General features: G+C 46.8%; 1 protein-coding gene across 2 annotated transcripts in view; it reads right to left on the minus strand.

Annotated features, from left to right (window-relative positions):
* Positions 1 to 4,764, minus strand: part of LOC119180630 (Collapsin Response Mediator Protein) — a 56,056-nt gene extending 51,292 nt beyond the window's left edge. For both annotated transcript variants that reach the window (XM_075875262.1, XM_037431742.2), the window contains exon 1: positions 4,500 to 4,764. In XM_075875262.1, coding sequence (XP_075731377.1) covers positions 4,500 to 4,502 — 3 coding nt within the window. In that variant the 5' untranslated portion in view covers positions 4,503 to 4,764. The remainder of the gene's footprint in view (positions 1 to 4,499) is intronic.
* Positions 4,765 to 23,102: the final 18,338 nt, after the last annotated feature.

A 23,102-nucleotide genomic window follows, 5' to 3' on the forward strand; every position in this document is an offset into this window, starting at 1 on the left:
TCGGACTTTTCGATGCCGGCAGAAACGTTGGAAGAATTATACGAATGGCGTATAGAAACTGAAAGGCCGGCGAGTTGGAAATTGTCCATAATTGGGCAGTGCACAAATGGAAACACACGAGAGAAGGAAGCGGGACAAACGCTGGCCTCATGGCGAAGTGTGTTCGCAACTGCGTTAGGCCGGCCATCTGTTGCTTTATCGGAGCAAGAAATTGGTTTAATCGATCGTATGTAATCTTGCGTGGCGCATGACATGATTTTCAGCATATATATATATATATATATATATATATATATATATATCTTGCCCACGGCAAGTTATCTTTTCACCCACTTTTCTTTCTTCTCATTTACATTACAATTCGCCTAATAACTTCCCCTATACCTTCCTTGGCATTATTGTTTGTTAGATCTCATTATTATTGTGTAAAACACGAAAAACGAGCCCTTCAATATACACTTGTTTCCCTTAAATATATATATATATATATATATATATATATATATATATATATATATATATATATATATATATATATATATATATATATATATATATATATATATATGCTTTCCTTCAAATAAACATTCAGTCGTTAGACCAGCGCTCGTCCTTTTTTCTTCTCTTTTGTGTTTCCTTTTGTGCGCTGCCCAATTGTGGATACGAGTGGCGTCTCGCCGCTAGACCGACCGACCTCTGGGTCCACTGTATAAGTTGTGACATCATCATGATCATCAGCCTGACTACGTCCACTGCAGGACGAATGCCTCTCCCATGTTCCGCCAGTTAACCCGGTCCTGTGTTTGCTGCTGCCAATTTATACCCGCAAACTTCTTAATCTCATCTGCCCACCTAATCTTCTGTCTCCCCCTAACCCGCTTCCCTTTTCTGGGAATCCAGTTTGTTACCCTTAATGACCAGCGGTTATCCTGTCTACGCGCTACATGCCCGGCCCATGTCAATTTCCTCTTCTTTGTGTAAGTTGTGTAACGTACCCTAAACTAACTAACTAACTAACTAACTAACTAACTAACTAACTAACTAACTAACTAACTAACTAACTAACAAAATAAATCAATGAACGAGTAGGAATCAGAAGTAGGAATCAGAAGTATAGGAATCAGAAGTCCTAGGGAAGCCCCGCCCTCCTTCCATTTAACAAAAGAAGGGGCGCATTTTTCGTGCTACGACATTATATTATCCACCGTGGCTCGCTTGCGTTGTTTACTTTCTTGAATACCCGGCGGCCACTTTCCTATCTACAATGTGCCTCGTCACGCTGATAACGATCGTGCCATTCGCGACCAGGAGATGCGAGTCGCGCGGCGATAGTGCAAGGAAAGACATGCAAAATAGATGACGATTGTTGTTTTGAACGGCAAATCGCTCTTCTCACTAGTTCGTTGTTGAATTTTTTTTTTTGAACAGTGAAGTTTCAAACTTGGCGATACGATTCCGATGCACCCGATGGAGGCGGAAATGTTGTAGGCCCGTGTGCTCAGATTTGGGTGCACGTTAAAGAACCCCAGGGGGTCGAAATTTCCGGAGCCCTCCACTACGGCGTCTCTCATAATCATATGGTGGTTTTGGGACGTTAAACCCCACAATTCAATCGATCAATTAAATCAATCAATCGATTCCGATGCACACCATGCATCAGTTGTAGCCGCGTGGATCACAGCGTGGATAAGTTGCCACGGAATCAGTTGTATATCCGCTCCACCTGAGTTTTTTTTTTTTTTTTGGCGTGCACCGAGATGTAAGTATAGGCACGCGGATGTTCCAGCATTTCGTCCACTCGTCCAGATGCGGCCACCGTGGCCGGGATTCGAACCCGCGCCCTCGAACTTCGTAGCGTGGCACTTTACGTGCTAAGTTATACCGCAGCAGGTTAGCGCGTGGAAGAGCCGATATAGCGAGGTTGAGGTTTGTACTAGGTTTAGCGTTGTATAGCAGGTATAGTTTTGCCTTAGTTTCGTGCAGTATTCTTACGCACTGTATGCCACAACTTCCGCGCGTGAGTTTATGCATGAAATTGTTTTTTTTTTTCGGCGATGAACGCTAAAGCTGGTTACCAAAATATAGATCTATGTATTTATGAGGTGTACGAGTTTTACTGCCTTTAATTGCTCTAAGACCAGAATTGTATGCTTATTAAAAACTGTATGTGAGTCCACGTTTACGTCTTGAGAAATGTCGGACTCCGACTGAAACGACGTCTGATGACTGATAAAACACACACACACACACACACACACACACACACACACACACACACACACACACACACACACACACACACACACACACACACACACACACACACACACACACACACACACACACACACACACACACACACACACACACACACACACACACACACACACACACCTACTGTTTTGTTGCAGAGAGCTGATTGAAGTCAGTCACTGCTTGCATATTTCTAAATAGTATTATCAAACCGACAAAACAGTAATAGCTCCGAACCTCACTTTCGCCTGGGTGGGTCCACTTTTTCGTCACAATTTTTTTTGGGGGGGGGGGGGGATATGATACCGCACGCGTCAAACAAGGCATAAACGTATAAACAGAAAAAAGAGCGCCGAGAAGCGTATCGGAATCGATGCAACGTGCGCTGAGTCACCGCAACACATCCGACCGAAACGACGCGAAAGCAGACGACATCAAATCGATACGACACGAGGACGTATACTTCGCGCTGAAAGCTGCGCCGTTCGTATCTGCATCGGCGTGCTAATGCGCGTGGCTATCAATAAACATCGTACGTGTCGCCTCGACGTCGTCGATCAAGTCAATTATCGAACGACATGTGAATGTCTAAGTCGGCTATTAATAGTAGACGCCGGAAGGGTCGACGACCTCCGAAGATGCGGCACCCTCTGCAAGGCGCGCCGCTCTCGTCTGGTAACGGAAGTGATGATACTGCGCGCCCGAAGTCGCCGACGGAATCGAGACCGGTTGCTCGTTCGTGGACTAATTTGTGCACGTTGATAGTCCGTATGAATACTGATTATGTGTTTCTTTGTGTTCGTGCGTTGTCGCGTTCACGGTGTGCCCAGTTTACTGTCAGTGAAGTACACAATGGTTTGTTAAAATTCCTTTTGCGACGCGTTTTCTCTGTTTTTTTTTTTATACTGGTGCTCGCTTCACTACCCAATGCAGTGGCGCGCAACGCGCTTAATCTTTTGCGCCCTCTGTAGGAAAACAATTGCAAAAGTCGTCCCTACAACTCTACCGTAACATGCACAACGCAATGTATACAACCAATCAAGCCAATAGACAAGCCGAGAAAAGTATGGGGGACATTATCTGTTGTATTTCACCGAAAAAAAAAAAATGACCTTTTAGTTGAACGGAAATAAAGTATACGCAAATATTTGTTGGGCTCGAATCCACAAAACGCCAAGAAGAATCGCAATTCGACTTCATATACGTTCCACCGCGGACACCGACTGACCATCGTTGCCGATCATTTGCGAACTGCTCCGCAGCGGCTACAAACTGTAAACAAGTTTGTAATTCGCGCGTTCTTCACGAATCGCTCGCCTCCTGTCAATCGGTCGTTGCAGGCGCGATGCAGATGGCTTGTGTGATGATGGCGCATCAGCGCAAAGCGGTAATTTCAACTAACAACGACTGCACTTTTTTTTTAATTAAAGCTTACATCGACGATCCGCGAAACTACGTCATGTTTCGCGACACATTGAACACGCCAGGCGATGACTGAAATGTTGCGGACACGACCGCGGCTGCGGATATGAGGTACGCGCTTGTCGCACTGCGTTGCATTGAAGCCATTGTTGTGCGGTAGCCGCTACGAGCGAAACTACTTCGACAAAGTGCGTTCCAAAGCGTTTGAAAGAAAATATGCGGCAGTAGAGGACGGTCAAGTGGCTGCGATATTTTTTTTTTCCCCACTTCGACCAGAGAGGTTAACGCCCGCGGACTCCACGGATCAATTCGCGCGGCGCGAAAAATATTCAAAAAAAAATTTCAGCAAATTGTGAAGCCGTTGAGCGAAGCAAAACGCTGTACGGGAAGAAACGTGGCAGACGGGATACACACTCACAATTTAAATTCATCGAGGAAAAAAAAAAAAGATTCCAAGAAAGTGAATTCATGCTTCGTCGCAAGCTCACACGTAAACGTAATTAAAAGTTTCTCATATAACGCGCTGCCGAATAGCTCTTTTCAGTGCGTCTATACGTACGAGTTTAGGTTTGACGACGCTTTCTTAGAATCTTTTTCAGCAAACTTCAGTTGTAAGCGAGTGTCTATCCCGTAAGCAACGTTTTCCCCCCGCACCCCGTTTTGTTTCGCTCAACGATTTCGCAATGATGCACCACTCGGGCTTTAAACGGTCAACGCTTGTGGAATTGAAATCGAAGCGACCAGAGCGCGCGTAGAAGCGAAAGACGCCCGCCGATGGTTGCAAAACGCGCCAGCGCGGGAAGAAATGCTGCGTATGGACTCACCATGATGCCTGCCGCCTTTCCGGGCCGGTTCAGTTCGGTGCGAGACGAGAAAAAAAAAAGCGTCCTCGGGAAAATCCTGCAGCGTCGTCGGGGCTCGTGCTTTTTCTTTCACGGCCGAGTGTTCCTTCCCTCGAGCGAAACGTCGATTGAACGCGATCGACCTCTGCACAAGCACACGGTTTTAACGAAGACTTTGGCGGCAGCAGCTGTCAAATCGCGCCGATCCCGCACGTTGAATGGGGCTCGCGGCCGGTTCGCCTTCTTTCCGGGTTTTCCTGCTTCTCCTGCGCCGTCGGCTTCGCCACCGGGGTGCGGCTGATCAACGTTGCTCGGTGGGGTCTTCGTTATCCGCTAAACAAGGTGGGCGGTTTCAAATCGGAACCGAAACTCACTTTTTTTTGCGCGGAATGCGTTATCTGTGATTAGTACGAGTTCAATTGTTTTAATGGAACACTATTTGCACTCGCTGCCAGCGTTTTTTTATATATCAAACTGTCAAAAAAGATGTATAAACCTTTCCCATATCGACAAAACGGGCTAGCGAAGATTGCATTGTGCACGTGTTACGTACTACTGTTCTTAAAAGGCCACAACGTTCCTTGTGATGATTCAGCGCAAAAATTTTGGTCTGTCTGTCTGTCTGTGTCCAACAATTCGGCCAACCGGCTGAAGTTTAAGCCCATGCTTAAAATTGTCAATAAAAAAATCAAATATTACGTATACTTGAGGGGAGGCGCAACATCAACACGTAAGTGTTAGGCACTGTGTATTTTTATTCGAAGAATGCGTACATACGAAATTCAACAGTTCGAAGCGTTTATTATGCTGCGCTGACAATGCACTCTAAAAAAAAAAAAGAGCGAGTAAAAAGGGTGTCATTTTGTCCCACAACAATAATCGTCATCTATGCAATCCATCCTTGCGCTATCGCCCCGCGCCCGGTACATTCCGGTCACGATTCACATGCCCATTATCAGGGTTACATTGCATTCTCGATAGGAAAGTGGCCAACGCCGAGCTTTCAAGAAAAGAAGCGCACGCAAGCCTTGACTGATTGATTTGTGGGGTTTAACGTCCCAAAACCACCATGTCATTGTGAGAGCCGCCGTAGTGTAGGGCTCCGGAAATTTCGACCACCTGGGGTTCTTTAACGTGCACCCAAATCTGAGCACACGGGCCTACAACATTTCCGCCTACATCGGAAATGCAGCCGCCGCAGCCGGGATTTGAACCTGCGACCTGCGGGTCAGCAGCCGAGTACCTTAGCCACTAGACCACCATGGCGGGGTGCACGCAAGCCTGATGACGATTATTGTTGTGGGACAAAAAGACAGCCTTCTTTTACTCGATATTTTTTTAGAGTGTGTGAGCTATGAACGATATAGCGAATCTTTGTTACGCTTCGCTGAAAAAAAAAAAAAATCAGGGCCGGGCTTTTAAGTGAAACGACCCGGTGGTGCCACCTATTAGTGGCTTTGCGCTTTAGGAAAAAACTTCCGTTTCCTCACATTACAGCCAGATGGTGTTCTGAAGCGTGGAAACTTTGATTGATTGATATGTGGGGTTTAACGTCCCAAAACCACCATGTCAGTGTGAGAGCCGCCGTAGTGAAGGGCTCCGGAAATTTCGACCACCTGGGGTTCTTTAACGTGCACCCAAATCTGAGCACACGGGCCTACAACATTTCCGCCTCCATCGGAAATGCAGCCGCCGCAGCCGGGATTCGATTCCGCGACCTGCGGGTCAGCAGCCGAGTACCTTAGCCACTAGACCACTGCGGCGGGGCAAGCGTGGAAACTTGGGCAAGCTGGTGGGACATAAGTGAATATACGAACAGCGCAACCTAGAAGTAGTTACAACGTAACTTCGGAAGCAATAAACCAGGACAGAAAATAGCGCCGACTTTCAACAATGATTTAATAGTGGAGTGGTGTACACATATAGGTGAAAAAACAGAATAGGCATGCGTAGAAGGGTGCAGTTAACAACCACTGCGATACAATGTCAACAAAACAATTGTCACTTGTCGATTGAGCTGGAAACCAGTACACAGCTTAAAAATGATCGAGATACGCAGTCTATTTTTGCAATAACGCATCTGATGGGGAACTTACATTTGTACCGTCAAGCTTACTTATTTCTGCATTTCCGATGGACTCCTGGCGGAAATGTCGTAGGCTCGTGTACTCAGGTTTGGGCGCGCGTTAAAGAAACCCAGGTGGTCGAAATTTCCGGAGCCCTCACTTACGGTATCTCTCATAATCATATGGAGGTTTTGGGACGTTAAACCCCACATATCAATCAATCAATTCACGTGCCCGAGTCAATTAGCGTGCCTTTTTTTAAAATTAGGTTCATAATTGGACAGAAGCTTTTTTTTTTCGACACACCAGACTAGTGAAGGTTTCAAGCGTTTCGGTCAGTGATGCGGGCAATGAAATGGCACATTTCTGTGAAATTAGAACAAGAACAAAGCGACGGTAAGTTAGTAATAGTAATAAATTAGGTCTAACGTCCCAAAACGACGACATGATTGTGAGAGACGCCGCAGTGGAGTGCTCCGCAAATTTTAACCGTTTGTTGTTCGACAATGTGCACCGACTTCGCAGAGTGCATGGGGCTCGACCATTTTTCATCTATCGAAATCTGCACCGGCCGCAGCCGAGATCAAACCCGCGACCTTTGCGTCAGCACCATAGCACCGTAACCGCTGCACCACCGCGGTGGACAAGCAACGGTAAGCTGGAATGCCTTTTGCGTTTTAGAGATCCGTAGTGAAAGAAATTGGCCTCGTATCTGCATGTAATCTGCAAACGTCGTCGAAAGACGATAGTCTTGCGTGTGGATAGAGTGAAAAAAAAATTGCCCGCAGCTTCCCTCGGGGGAACAATGAGGAGGACGCGGAGCATATAATTGGTTAACGGGGTGTTAAAGTGCGACTTACTTGGGTCGATGGCTAAATTGGTTAACGTGGTTGTGAAATGGGGTGTTAAATTGCGACTTACTTGGGTCGATGGCTAAATTGGTTAACGTGGTTGTAGGAGGGGGTGTTAAATGAGTGAACACGTACACACGTATGCGAAAGGACGGCGCTGGTCGAAGGGACGTCGATCAATGTGTTTGTCGATTCGTTGGAATTCATTTCACCGCGACCTTGGACGTCGACGCACCGTACAAACCAACCGACGAGCGGCAACTGAGCGAGCGAGAGCCGACCTTGAGTATATATACAGCGCGACGGCGCATGCACTGTCAGCTGTCGAATGTTCGAGAAGGGGGAGAAGCGCAACGGCGCATGCGCGCGCGTCAGCTGCCGATGTTCTCGAAGCGCGACGGCGCATGCGCGCGCGTCAGCTGCCGATGTTCTCGAAGCGTGACGGCGCATGCGCGCTACATTATACAGCTAGCGAATGTTCGTGAAGAGGAGAAGCGCACGCGGTGTGTAGAGGAGGAAGGGATGCACAGATGGTGGAAGAAGGAGGAGGAAGCTTGCGGACGGCGCCGCACTACAAGCCTCGAGTATTAGATGCTCCGCATCTAAAAAAACCTTCATTTGATGTTCTGCGCAAGAAAATCGGCAAATGGTATTGTGGAGGCTCTGCGTTAGAGTGCCTCGAGCGTGCAGCGGAGGCGAACGAGCGCATCGAGGCAGGTTAAGGTCAACTTGTTTCATCTAGGGACCTTAAGGCACGGTACACACGAGTGCCATCTGGCATTTATCTTCGAAAACGAAGGAAGGGTTGCAGCCTGCGGAGAAAGATGCGCGATAAGGTGTAGAACGCGAGGCGACGGGTAGGGGCCACCACCATCTAGTCTTAGCAAAGCGTTGAAAATACCCCTTGTTCCGTACAAGCGTTGCATGGTAAGCGCAGCGTGATAAGCGCTACGGTCCCTAAAATTACTTATGTATGCGTTTTCTTGTATAAGAGATGCATATGCGGAATATATGCATGTTGTTGTGGTGCCCCAGTCATGCGCAATAATTGCTTCTTAATTGACAATTGCACAATCATGAACGCTCAACCTTGAGCAACATTGGTGGTGGCTGCGGATGGGGTCGACCGTTTCAAGTACCCTATGCCGGTAAGAGTGGATAAACAGACAAATGTACAGACAGACATACAGACCAAAATTTTTGCGTCGAAGGTCCCCAAGAAAGACTATCGCCTTAAAAAAAAAGTAAGGCCAGGGGACATTGCTCTGAAACACCGGCCTTGGTAGCTTGGCATCGTAGGCGCGAGCACGGGCGCGAGAAGGTGGTCGTAGGCGCGAGAAGGTGGTGGTGCCAAGACAGCCCCTACATTGACGCAATAGTGAGGGGGGGGGGCGCCGCGACCAACCTTCGCCCCCCCCCCCCCCCCCCCGAACGGGAAGGCTGCCCACGGCTATGCTTGACATTACCTTGACACGTACTGTTTCGCAATCGCACCGTTGAGCTCGACGGTGCAGGTTAGATTGCCGGCCACGGCGGCCGGATTTGGTTAGGACCGAAATGCGAATAACAACCGTGTGCTCAGATCTGAAGCCTGTCAAGAAACAGGCGATATCAGTCGATCCGCGGCCCCTCACTGCGGCGCGTCTCATTGTCACATGATGCTTTTTGGCGTGTAAAACCTCACCAGTTACTGTGCTATTCCCGTACAATGGGTCGGTCCCATGGGCTGCTGTGGTAGCGTACACCACTGGGAAATCTTGCTGCTACTTATGTGTTTTTTTGTTATTTTATTATTTCCTTTTTGTTTTTCCACGTTGAATCTGCTACTAAAGATAGAGAAGAGGAAGGCCGAGAGGTTAATCAAATATGGACATTCGATTTGCTACCCAGCACTGGGGGAGGGGAAATAAAGACAAGGAAAAAGGTGTAGAGAGAGAGAAAAAAAAAGAAAAAAAAACGCACGTGCACTTAGGAGATAACACACACACTCACAAGCACGCACGCGCGCGTGCGGGGAAAGAAAGCGTTTTTGCTACAGCCGTTCAGAAAGGCTGGCCAATCGCAAAAATGTTCAGTCGCGCTTGCGGGCCTTCTTTTGTGACTATGCGTCCTGGCGATATTGTACAAATCATTCCTGAGACTAATACCCCTGTCACACGAGCACCCGCGAAGACCGTTTAACTCCCTCGTCCTTACGACAACGAAGATGCGGTCCGTGTCACACGGCCACGCTTACGCAAACGAAGGTAAACGGAGCATTTCGCAAAGGACGTTCAACGATCTCCCTTCGCAGCGAAACGAAGTGCTCTCGACCCCCGCAGTCTAGAGGTCAGAGAAAAATTTCAAGCACTAAGTGGCCGCAGTGAAAGAATAATACATTTTGGCAATATTAAACGTTCTTTCGTTGTAGTACTCATTCACAACGCGTGTTTGTTCACATATATTTACGGCCGCCAGAGCTCACTTACTCTCAACGCCGATGCCCTACACACCGTGCCTCGTGAGTCGGACCGGCTGGCGCCAGCCGATCAACGTCATTACCAGCGAAATATCGCACCACTTCCTCACGTCGTCCGCTGTGTCACTCATGGCTGAAGAACGCAAAATGTGCGCTCACGAGGCAAGGAACCATAAGAGCTTTCGTACCGGGCATGTACACAGGCATTAAAACAACTAAAAGCACAATTTGGTCAGCGTCACTAGCAGCATCGCTACATTTACCAAATGCGTTTTTATTTGAAATTATTTTTAATGGTTTGTTAGTCGCATACCTACTTAATAGTGCTTTTTTTGTAAAAACCGCATAACGAGGATTCACAAAAAATTAATAGAGCTGAAATTAGAATACTTTTCCGAAAATCAAACAGTGCCAGCTGAGCTCCCTCGCGGCAACTGTTACAACCTTGTCATTATGGCCGTGTGACACTGCCACAACTCCTTCTCCATCAGACTTCCTTGGGGAGATTTACGTTGACGGTGTTCGACGGAGTTTGGTGGTGGCCGTGTGACAGGGACATTAAAAGCCTTGCCCCTGTGCAGACAGGCGGGACGAAGGCATGGCACAGTTTCTTTCCTGCCCCATTTAGATCACACGAGGCGCGTATCGTTGCGCTGACTGGGGCAACGCGACACTGCGTGTTGGCCTCCGATAAGCCTTGCGCGGCTATCCGCGTGTCCTGTAGCCAGCGGCGAATTCCGTGCAGCGCTGCGAAGATCTTTGATCGCAATTTCACTCAGCGTGTGCTACGCGAGTTGGCAGGCGTATAGCTGGCTGACCTTCGCGGCCCGGTGTTGTCCTCACTACAGCTAAGGATAATAAAATGTGCAGTTTTAAACCCACCGAGTGTGCGCTTCACAGGGCCGGATGGTGTGGTTGGATAACGGCGCATAATTTCGTGTCATGTACCGATAATAAACGACACACAGAGGAAAGCCTGACAGGGTGTCTTATGCTTTCGTTTAAAACAACTCCAAATCATCCTCCTTATTCTATTTCTCAGTCGATGTGTCTATTCTGCTGGGCCCCCTCCGAAAACTCTTTGCGTCTAACGTTCTTTGGCCCTGCCTGTGTGATGGGCGCACCTTTGACTACAGTGTGCTAGACCAAGCGGAGATTGTGTGTGATGACGTCATGTGACGTCACGATGGTGTCGCGAACATTGGTGATCTGTGACGCCCTCACGTGATTATAATTTTGAAGTGCGGAGAACTTTGGAGTGTCTGGCCGTATTCTGTAGTCGTCGTTTGGTGTAATGCAGGCAAACGCCTCATAGCGCATCGAGTGAATATACGAACATCGCAACCTAGTAGTAGTAACAGCGGAACTATAGATAAAACTTCACCGGACTTACGTCACGAAAATGCGGTGGCGCTGTCTTGGTAGGCAAAAGACGCTCTGCCTGCCGCAGTTTCTGCTGGGTTTTCAATGGTGCATGTGGTGTTCTCAGTCGAGCAACGAGAAAAAAAAATGGTATGCCGACGAACTGCGTCACGGTTGGATGTGAGTCACGTCTCACAACTTAGTTTTGTTTGTTGGCGCACATCGCAGCTTTCAGCACTTATGGCGGAAGTTACTCGCGGACGAACTGGCTAACCTCCCTGTCCTTCCTCATTTATTCCTCCTCCTCCTCCTCTCCTACTCGCGGACGTCGCTATAGTTTTACCCATAATGTCGACATCGGCCTACGTGTGTTTACAAACATGGAATGGGTCTATACGGAAGCAATAAACAAGCACAAGAAAAAGCACTTACATTCAACAATGATTCAATAGCGAAATGGTGCACATATATAGGTAAAAAAGAATGGGCATGCGTAGAAGGGTGCAGTTAACAACCACTGCGACATAATGTCAACAAAGCCCCACCGCGGTGGTCTAAGGTACTCGGCTGCTGACCCGCCTGCAGGTTGCGGGATCAAATCTCGACGGCGGCGGCTGCATTTCCGATGGAGGCGGAAATGTTGTAGGCCCGTGTGCTCAGATGTGGGCGCACGTTAAAGATCCCCAGGTGGTCAAAATTTCCGGAGCCCTCCACTACGGCGTCTCTCATAATCATGTGGTGGTTTTGGGACGTTGAACCCTACTTATCAATCAATCAACAATATCAACAAAACTTTTGCATTTGTTGAGTGAGCTGGAAACCAGTACACAGCTTAAAAGTGATCGAGATACCCAATATTGAGTGCGTGCTTGGGCAAAAAAGAACTTTTCTTCCTGTTCTTGGAGCGCCTTGATGATCATGTTAGCGTTGGCAAAACGAGATATAGCATAGTCTATTGCAGACCCGTAGCCAAGGTTTGTTTTTTTTCTTTTTGGTAGGGGGGAGGGGGCACTTGCAGAAAGCTTGATTGATACTTTTGGTTGAACTCTCTCGAAGCCGTTATATGATTATGAGAGACGCCGTTGTGGAGGGCTCCGGAAATTTGCGAAAGGACTGGGAAAACACATTCTCATTATATATTTTCGATGAAGCACGCTCCTACATTAGGGGAGGAGGAACAGGAGGGAAAGGAAAGGCAGGGATGTTAACCAGTCTGGAGTGACCGGTATGCTACCTTACACTGGGGATAGGGATGTGGGAGTTTGAAAGATGGGGAAAAAATGAGAGAAAGGAGAGCTCGCATACGCGTTCGGTTCACAAACGCTTAAGTTTCGGGAAGGTAAGGGGCCTAGGGCAACCCCCCCCACCTCTCTCTCTGGCTATGGGCTTGGTGAGTGCTCTCGCCAAAGATACTCTTGCTCTTCGTGTTTCTTGATAATGGCATTAAGCTTCTGCATGCCAGCTCCATTGCGATGGACATTATCCCGGGAAGACAGTTTCTGAATTTGCGAGGCTCTTCTAGCCTTCGCGATCTGCGCGCAGGCAAAATCGCAGAAGTCACTGTCAGGGCCATTGGACTTTCATTCCGTTGTCCACGTGCGCCACTAACTGATGATGACTGATTTGCCGCTAGTACGTCGCCACCTGTTGTCTTCCCGTGTCGTCGCACTGACATGACACGTCACGGAGAGGCCACCCCCTCGATACCTAAACCAAAAATACTTTTTTTTATAGGTAGCGATAATTCAAAAAATAACTTTTATGCCCTCTTAAGTACCACAACATTTGTTTTTGGTTTCTCGACACTTGTTCTTCTATTTCGAGTGACAATTAGAATTTTTTTTAAAATTCGTGTCTCTACTTTTTAACGCCCCCTTCGCCACCGACCCTCCCTCGCCGTACTTCACGGACCCCTGATTTATAAGAGCTATGAAGTGGGTTAGTTGGTGTTGATTCGTCTGCAAAAGCGCGCTTTGTAAATACGGACAGAGGACGCAACGAGCGCAAATCATACGCTCTGTTTTCTGTGTCATGTCCGCCGTATTTTTCAAAGCGCTCTTTTGCATATGTACCCTTGCTGGTTATTTAGCCGTTCGCCATAATTAACAACTTCGCCTTTTCCCCAAGGTCGACAGTTGGCCCAACAAGCAGCTTGTCACCATTTGGTCAAAGTGCTCGTAGATGGAGTCCGGTAACTGGGGAATCTGCAAATGGCACAGCTTTCATTTTTAACCTCCTCTGAAATTTCCAATCAAGCCACCATAATTTAATTTGTTCACTTCAGAAATGTCCCCTCAGAAAGGTCATAGAGGCTATCACATAGAGGCGCGTTCACACATAGCCTCGAAGGGAACGAACTCGGCAAGATTTACCGAAATTCACTCGCGTCGCCTCTTAAGTGGTCGGAAAACCACGCCGCGATGCCGGAACGAAAAAAAAAGAACAAAAATTGGTCCGAGATTGATTTTTTTGCCACGCTAAAGCGGATCAGCTTTCCGCTTCAAGACTTTGGCGGCACTAGCTCAAACCACGTGATCTAAACAGCCGTCCGCAGATTCAACATAGCGGCAAAGGCGTTGGCGGTGGCTCGCATCGACTCCTGCAAACTACCCGTGCAGCACGACGAAAACTTGACGGCCTCAAATATGACGCCTTGATCGAGAGCATGGTGTGGATCGAGATTGCTGAGAACAGTGGAAGTAGACGGTTCGGCTATAGTCGGCATGCTGTCTCGCTTTTGTGCACAACCGGCTGAATGGGCCGCAGCAGCTGCCGGTGTGGTCGCTCGTATCTCCCGAAACAACGTTTGAAAAGGTGCGAGCTGTTTCTTTTCAGCACTTTGAGTGAATAACTTGAATTCGGAACGAATGTGCGCAGAAAGCAGGCAAAACCTAATTATTTCTCAAAGTAGCGGTGGCAGCAGCATCCCCGAGAGGCAGAAAGAGTGTGAACATTTTAGACGCGTGCGGCCGTGGTTTTTTCGTCCGCTCTGGCGTTTTCGCTTTCGCTTAACTTTTCAAGGCGTAAACGTGGCCCATGAGTGGCTTCAACACAAACTTGATTTATAATTAGTACATTAAGTGGCAACCCTCCTTGACGGCAGCCAAAGAGGTTTCTCTGGCAACCAGTAGAAGATCAATAATATCTACAATAAGCGATTATCAATCGGCAGTGAACGATGTGTTACAGGGAACTTTTATTGAGAAAAACGTGTACGAAATGAACAATATGATATATAAAGAACGCATTGCAACGCATATACATAAAAAATGCAATCAATAATGCAGGGTACCGCGTAGTGGCAGGAGGATTATAAGAAGGAAATAGTGACTATTCGTTTAAAACGTGAGGCTAATATATGAAATCCATACTAATTTTTTAGAAGTACGGATTTCGTGAGAAATTCGCATGTGTTTCCTTGGGGCTTCGTGTTAAAATCGTATGTTTGACAACTGCCCCCTCAAAAAAGATGCTGAGAATTAATAACGATGTGCTCGTTATTCCTGATTGGACAATGTCGATTACCGAAAGAAAGCGAGCATACCGTCAAAAGAAAGTAAATATGAGGGAACCGAATAATCAGTGAGAGCAGATTAAGAGAAGTAAAAAAAATGGAGCGCTTCCTTATTCGGACATAGGGGTCAAATGACGCTTCGCGGTGACGTGCTTGTTATCCTGTTCCCATTCAATCATTTATTTATTCTTTTATTTGATTATGCATGTATGAGTACACTCTAAGCCAGTTTAAGGTTGTAAACTAGTTTGCACCCTTAAGAGTGCAAACTGTAGACCTGTGTAAACGTGTAATCCAGTTTGCACCCTTAAGGGTATAAATTGTAAATCGGTTTGAGGATGTAAAATAGTTTAAGCGTGGGAACCAGTTCCCACCCTTAAATTCGTAAACTGTAAATCAGTTTAAGGGTGTAAACTAGTTAAAGCGTGTGAACCAGTTTCCACTCTTAAGGCTGCAAACTATAAAGCAGTTAAAAGTGCGAACTAGTTTGCACCCTTAAGGGGGCAAACTGTAAACCAGTAAAGGTGTAAACCAGTTTGCACCTTTAAGGGTGCAAACTGGCTTACAGTGTAGTGACAGTCCCCGGAACGCTGCGTTTTCGCGGAAGCTGCGTGGCGTCTCGGACGTTCTTTCCAGCATTTGTCTGCCTGTGAATGGCCCAGCAACAGGGTCATGACGCCATCACAGAAATAACGCTTGGGAATCAAATATTTTTTTGAGGTGTTCTTGAAATTCGCAATCGCTGATTTCGAATGAACGCTACTTCCGGCGGACTGCTGTCTGTACGCCAACGCGAAGTAGTGGCATGAAGCGCCCGCAGGACTCTGGTGTACTGCTTCTGAATTCTATTTTTGTGACGACGTCGCAAAATCGACGATGTCGTGTGATGACGACATCGTGTGACGTCACTTGATGCGACGTTGTATCGCGTCACGATGACGGGAACAGTTTTCATAGCTAACGGGTAAAAATTCATGACCACGCCTTATGGGCACATCGTCACATAATGATCATAATGATCATCTTATGCATCGCTCGGGTTCCCGCGACTGATCGTCTTTTAATTTCGAGCGTGGTGATCACTTCGTTAAATAATAGAATTGCAGGATTGCTATTGCGGGTAAGCAACGAGCCGTCTCTTGTTGCATTCATAAGAAAGGTGAATAACTCACAATGCTAAACACTTGGCCAAGGCAATGAAATCAGCACGTGTTTAGAACAAATTTTCAATGATTTAGAACATAATGCGCTTTACTATGGGAGGGCTTCGAGCTGTCCCTGTAGAAAGGCAAAGTAATGCCAAAAGTCAGTCACTCCGTACAAGCATTTGCATGGTTAGTGGGTGTGTGTTTAGAAAAAGTGGTTAACAATTTAGGGTACTTAGTTCTCTACTATGGGAGAGTTGAAAGCCGTCCCGATGTGTGTTCAGAAAAAGTGGTTAACAATTTAGAGTACTTGGTGCTCTACTATGGGAGAGCTGAAAGCCATCCCGAGACATCGAGCTCCTTACAAGAGAAAGGTGATACCACTCATATGGGGGAATTTCCCTAGAGTTTGCTGCTCTGTACTTTGAGAGAATTTTATTTCCAGATATATCTTACATAACTTATGTGCACACAGAAAGATGAAGAATGATGATCACGCTTACGTACAGTGCAAGCTGTTATATACAGCGAAAATAACCCATTTGCGTATGCAGTGATGTACAATGCAAAAATTGCACAACAAGGACAGGACAGTCATGAACATCGAGATGATTAAACTTATATAAACAGTAAGACCACATGAACAAACAAGGGGGTCATTCACAGTGTAATGTGATGTTTTGCATTCATCCGTGAGAACAGCTTGCTCTCGCCCTCAGAACAATATTGCACAAAAAAGACATGTTTCTGATGAAGAAAAGGAAAATACGCACTGTAATTTCACAGTGGTACGAGCTCTAGCCCACCTCCTGAATAGGGGAGGAATGGCATGGACACTCTGTTGTTTTTTACAATAATGAATCGCGTAGACTAGCGTTGGAAAAAAGCCTCCTCTCCCAGCATAACTAGCTTAAGGTCTTTAGAAAAAGTTTGTTTACACTATGTACAAAAAACAAAAGTATCACAATATTCTAGTAATGGGCACATATACTTTGACATATCTATGTACCATGACCAGCGTCACTACGTTGAAAGAAAGACATCGTTGCTCTAATATACATGACAATGTTGGCATACGTGTACACAAGAACTCATGCGATATCATGATACAATGAACGGTATTATTTATTATTTTTTATTTATCGATACTGCAGGCCAATATGCTGGCCCATGCAGGAGGGGCAAATACAAAATACAAGAACAAGACATTCACAAAAAGACTAACAATGCAAGAAGAAAAAAACATGCAGTGCAAGACGCTTGCTTCGCAAAACAATTTACACAAGTGATAGCAACGAAAAAAAAATCTTAAGACAATAACAGAGCACTACAAAGAGCATGGGATTCACGACACAATTGTAAGAAATGTTTAACACTGATCATATTCATACTAAACATTAAGAGAAGTGGTTTTCCAATTATTTTGTAAAGTTTTCCGATTGTATGACGTGAACAGGTAAAGAGTTCCATTCTTTTGTTCATGTGAGAAAAAAACTGTTCATGTGAGATTTTGTTTTGGCGAATATAGGCATGAGAGAAAAGCTGTGTCTGCGTCTAGTCAATCGTGTGTTTAGGGGTACTGAAAAGTGAGGCTTCTGAAGGCCAATTTTCCCTTTTATTATGTTGTGCAGGAACTGTAGGCGACTAAGTATACGGCGATGTTCTAGTGAACTTATTTTATTGGTAAACATTAGAAGTGAAGGGGAATGTTCTCTTTTGTATTTTCCGAAAATAAATCTAACAGCCTTCCTCTGCACACGCTCCAAAATCATGATGTCCTTTTTGGTGTGAGGATCCCATACAACCACTGCATATTCAAGTTTTGAGCGCACAATTGCGTTGTATGCCAAAAGCTTTGTACTCGGCGGAGCTTTGCTAAGCTTTCTTTTCAAAAACCACAATTTGCGCAAGGCCGAAGAGTATGTTAGAGATATATGATCTGACCAAGTAAGTTTGTTATTAAACGTGACACCTAAGTATTTATACTGGTCAACCTTGGTTATTATGGTGTCGTTAAAAAGGTAAGAAAATATGCTAGGTTCTTTTTTATATAACGATATATTAGATGCAAAGAAACACAATTGCTTACAAACGAAATCGTGAATTTCGTTCGGGCGGTGCTTAGCACCACGTTGGTGGAAAAATGAGTTTTACCCTTTTGTGTTCAACATTGACGAAAGGACACGACCAATGCCGCAGAAACTCGAGCTCCCCGAGGAAGAAAAGCTCCTCAGAGAGGAATGCGAGCATCTCTCGTCTCATTCTCCCCTGTGTTGGCCACAAAGCACGCCCGCGGCAATAGGCAGCTACGGCCTCACGTCGGCTTCCCCAAAGGCTGAACAGCCCCGCAACTGTTGAAAGACCGGAGAAGCGGCCGCGCGGAAATTGGTCGTTGGTCATGAAAGTTCGCACACCCTGTCCCCGAAAACCTGCGTGAACCGCACGCCAAAAAAGGCGGGAGACCAAACATTCAATCGTCGCATGTCGATTGGTCTCGACCATGACGCAGTTGGGGCAAGTGGAAGTACGAACCACCTGCCACCGCTGCAACCGATCTCGCTTGGGGAGCAAGCCCCAGCCCAACCGCCAGACAAAGTCTCTGAGAGGCCCTGGCAACACTGCTGTAGTTATTGGTTTCCAAGCGCGGCTCATTATAGGTTGACGATGTTGGGGCACCAAAGACCGTAGAAGGGCGACCATTGTGTCCACCACTTTAGAATCGGCCACCTCTATCTCTGGGCACGTAGCTCCCAAACGTCGGTGAAATACCAGAAAGGCTCGATACAAAGATGGTAATTCAGTTGATTGGGGACTTTGGTTAATTTGGCTAGCCGGTAGGAAGACGCGTAGGGATGGCCCCAGATGGTAGCGAGCCATGTCTGAGCGGGCGTGCCATCATTGCTCAGTATTCGCAATAGAGTGCGGAGGCACAATGTAGAAGCCGTGACGGACACGTCGGGAATGCAAAACCGCCTTGATCTCGCGGTTGTGCTAACGCTGGACGAGATAGCAGTTCTGTGCCACCAGATAAAAAAATGAACTGATGCAGCTTTGCACTTTCTTAGACACGTGCAGCGGTAGTTTTACAGAATGGCAAAGGTACCAAGCTTTTCCGAGGTAAACCGTTTGAGCTAAGTATCAGCGTTCCAAGAGGGGGAAGTCGAAGTGTCTGGCTTCTTTAACGTCACTTTGAAGAGTTTGTACAATGGATGACCAGCTGCTGTCCTGTACACCAAATGCAGAGTAAGTAACGCCCAGTATTGTGATGCTGGGAGACCATTGCAAAGACGTGGTGATGCTGAGACGACCGTTGGGGTTGCCAATAAAGAAATACTGGCATTTATAAAAGTTTAAACTTGCACCGGAGATGATGCCGAAACGATGGAAAGTATCGAGAGCATGCTGCAGCGACTGTTCATTATGACATATAGAGTAATATCATCTGCATATGCAGTGACCTTTACTTGAGTGCTTCCAGGTAGGGGTAAGCCTTGAATCTGCGGGTCACGTTCAATGGCCTTTAAGAAGAGCTCTAATGCCAGGATGAATAGAACTGGGGAGAGGGGACACCCTTCACGAACCCCGCGCGTTACTAGAAAGGGGTGACTCTCACGGGAATCTATGTAAATGGTACTTTCTGAATTAGTGTACATCGCGTGAATTAGGTCAACGAACTTATCCGGGAATCCAAATTCATGTAAAACATTTAGTAAGTAGCCATGTTCTATGAAATCGAAAGCCTTCTCCTAATCTAAGGAAACCAACAGTCCTTGTGCACATCGGCTAGTGGTGTACTGAATGATGTCTCGCGTCAACCACGTATGGGTGTGTACCTCTCGGCCCGGAATGGAACATACTTGGTGGGGAGCGATTAATGTTGCAAGAGGCGGTGTGATTCGGTGCACCAGAATGTTGGCCAAGAGTTTGTAATCTACAATAAGCCGGGTAATAGGGCGCCAATCTTCTGGTCGCGTGGACATTTGGTCTTTCTTGGGGACTTGTGTTATACGGCCTCTGTGGAAAGAGGTTTGAAGGGTAATATCACGGAAACACTTGCGAATGACCCGTGACATAAATGGACCAATGATAGGCCTTAACTGTACATAAAACTCTGCAGGGAGTCCGTCAGGCCTGGGGGCCGAACCCTTCTTCATTGCGTTCAATGCACCCTTTATTTCGTCGTCGGATGGTGGTGATAGAAGAACGTCGTATGGCATATTCGAATCATGTGGTAAGTCAACAGGGGATGCGAAGAAAGAGATCCTGCATAACTGACGCCAGCAGCAGACTGAGCCATTATCTGAAAGTGTGTAGCGAACGCCCGACAGTCACGTGTGTTTAAAAAGAAATGTTTAACGATTTTGAGTACTTCGTACTCAACTAAGAGAGAGCACGAATTACTTTACATCGTGACTTTGACAGTGAAAAAAACGTGTGTTTAGAAAAATAAATAACCATTGGAGAGCACTGAGCGTACTCAACTATGGGAGAGCACTGAGCCGTCCTGCTAAAAGAATGAAACTCACATTTTTGGAATGAACAATGCTGCGAACTACTGAACGCACTCGTTTAATAGAATTTTATATCCGGATATATCTTACACAGCTTATGTGTACACAGAAAAATGGACAATGGTGTGTGTGTGGGGGGGGGGGGGGGGGTTAGAAAAAGTGGTTAACGATTTAGAGCACCTAATACTCTACTATGGGAGAGCTTGCCGTCAGTCCGCTGCGCACTGCTGGTGGAGCCAACTTACTTGGACGCCAAAAATTTATGCTACGATCAAACACCTACATACTTGTTCTGGTTAAACCACTCGCTATTTTTATAATTATCTGGTTATCAGTTTGATGAAACTTAGGACCAAGTCTTATAACGAGGATTTGTAGTGACTGCTTCGTACCCTTAAGCCAAACGTTTGACATCCTAAAATATTATACCGAATGTTAGTGTGGAGATGGCAAAAAAATTCATGTACGGAGCGCCACAGGTAAATTTTTAATGTTTCAATATCTTGACCAGGAGTGTGCCGAAATAAAGTCCAAATGCGACGGAGTGATCTGTATAGGCGTGGATTTTAACGTTGTAATCGTTAATTGTGGAGGTGTTCCCGGAAACTTTGCTTTCGGGTGGCATCGCCATGGCGTCTTTCATGTTCTTCCCAGCGTTCGACAGCGTCTCGAACGGACGAACGGAATCCCCATCGGCGTGCAATCTCCAAAACTTGTGTGTGACGTTCATTAAGTCGGAGTTCTCTTAGTATGTACAATATTGTTACGTAGTCGTGACGTCGACAAAGGCAAGAGTCGGCGTGTCAAATAAGAAACTGTTTAGCTGGCCGGACTTGTGGCTGGGAAACTTGATTGATTGATTGATTGTGGGGTTTAACGTCCCAAAACCACCATATGATTATGAGAGACGCCGTACGTTGTGGAAGGCTCCGGAAATTTTGACCACCCGGGGTTTATGAACGTGCACCCAAATCTGAGCACATGGGCCTACAACATTTCCGCCTCCATCGGAAATGCAGCCGCGATTCGATCCCGCGACCTGCGGGTCAGCAGCCTAGTACCTTAGTCCCTAGACCACCACGGCGGGGCTGTGGCTGGGAAACTGAAGGACAGATTACAGTGATACATGCTGGCACCGATAGCGGTGAACAGAGCGTCAGCCGTCGACCAAATGACAGGCGCTGACGAGCATCGGCATTTATACGTGTGCCGCGTATCAATGCCTCGCCTAATATTCCAGATTACAGAGCACTGCACTGGATCGGGCCGGCGCCGGGTCGGGCCGGGTAATAGAGTGCTGGATTTTTTATCTTCATGGTCAGGTGTTTGTGCATGCAAGAACAGTCCCGAGTTAGGCCTGACACGCGTCGTGTGCTGTGTTGAAGAGGGCGTGACAGTCTCTCGGACCATGGGGCACGCTTTCGGCCTTCTTGGGCCGAAATTCAAGATTGGGTCCAAGATCGGTTACACACTGGTATGCTGCGCAAGTTTAGCGAATGACGAAGAATGGGTGGCAGCTGCCACAGTTTGAGATAAGCAGCCGCATTTGTTTATTGTCTCTGGCACGACGGTCGACGGCGCTCTCCCGTTCTCGGACTGATTGGCAACTATGGAGCTCGGTGCGCCCGTGCCAGCGAGTGCAAGCAAAGATGAGCATTTTTTTTACTTTTTTTGTTCAAATAAACGCAGATCACAAAATATGCCTTTTAGGGGCGAAGCTCCTTATAGCGGCACCCGTTCCTCCCCCGTAGTATGTAACAAGTATAACATTTTGACCTCCAAGGTGGTGCCGGTGAGAGACTTCTTCTGCGCGTTGCTGAACAATAAAAAAAATAGTGCTCAATGTACATGTCAATGGCTGCTAATGGGGAATGAGAGACAGGAGCATTCGGCTTTTAGTTAACGCGCAGGCTGCGATCACCATTAGCAGCCATTGGCATGTACATTGAGCACTATCTGACAAGAAAGGGTTGCTACGTTATACTCGCTGGGTGTAACCTCTATAGCTTTAGAAAGGTTTAGCGAGCGTTGAGCCGCAGTGCCATGAATACAATGAACTTGTATATACCATGAATGAACTCGAGGTGGTTAAAAATGGGAAGTAGATACGAAGCGCAAGCCCTGAGAAAGTAAAAGCCGAATTCTCCGCGCCTCATTTCCCAGTAGCAGCCATTGGCATGTACATTGAGCACTATCTGACTGAAAAAGTTTGCTACGTCATACTCACTGGGCGTAACCTCCTTGGTTTTCGAAAGGTTTAGTGAGCATTGGGCTGCAGTGGCATGAATACAGTGAACTAGTATATACCATGAACCCGAGGTGGTTAAAGGTGGGAAGTGGACCCGAAGCGCAAGCCGTAAGAAAGTTTGCTTGTGCCACCTCTCGTTTAGTCCTTGGAATGTCTGCTGGATGGCGGTGCTTCTATATGGGGAATATATGATGAAAAGATGCGAGATGGTGGTACTTGGAGTGTTGAATAGATGGACGAACGGACACATAGACAGATGCATGGATGGATGCATGAACGAACGCAGGGGCGGCTGCATGGACGAACGCAGGGACGGACGCACGAACAGACTCACGCACGGACGGGCTGATGGACGCATGGACGGTCACACTGACGGACGCATGGACGGGCGGAAGCAAGAACGAATGGACGGACGAATTCTTCGCCCCAC

Source organism: Rhipicephalus microplus, chromosome 10, assembly GCF_043290135.1.
Source record: "Rhipicephalus microplus isolate Deutch F79 chromosome 10, USDA_Rmic, whole genome shotgun sequence".
Lineage (NCBI taxonomy): Eukaryota > Metazoa > Arthropoda > Arachnida > Ixodida > Ixodidae > Rhipicephalus > Rhipicephalus microplus.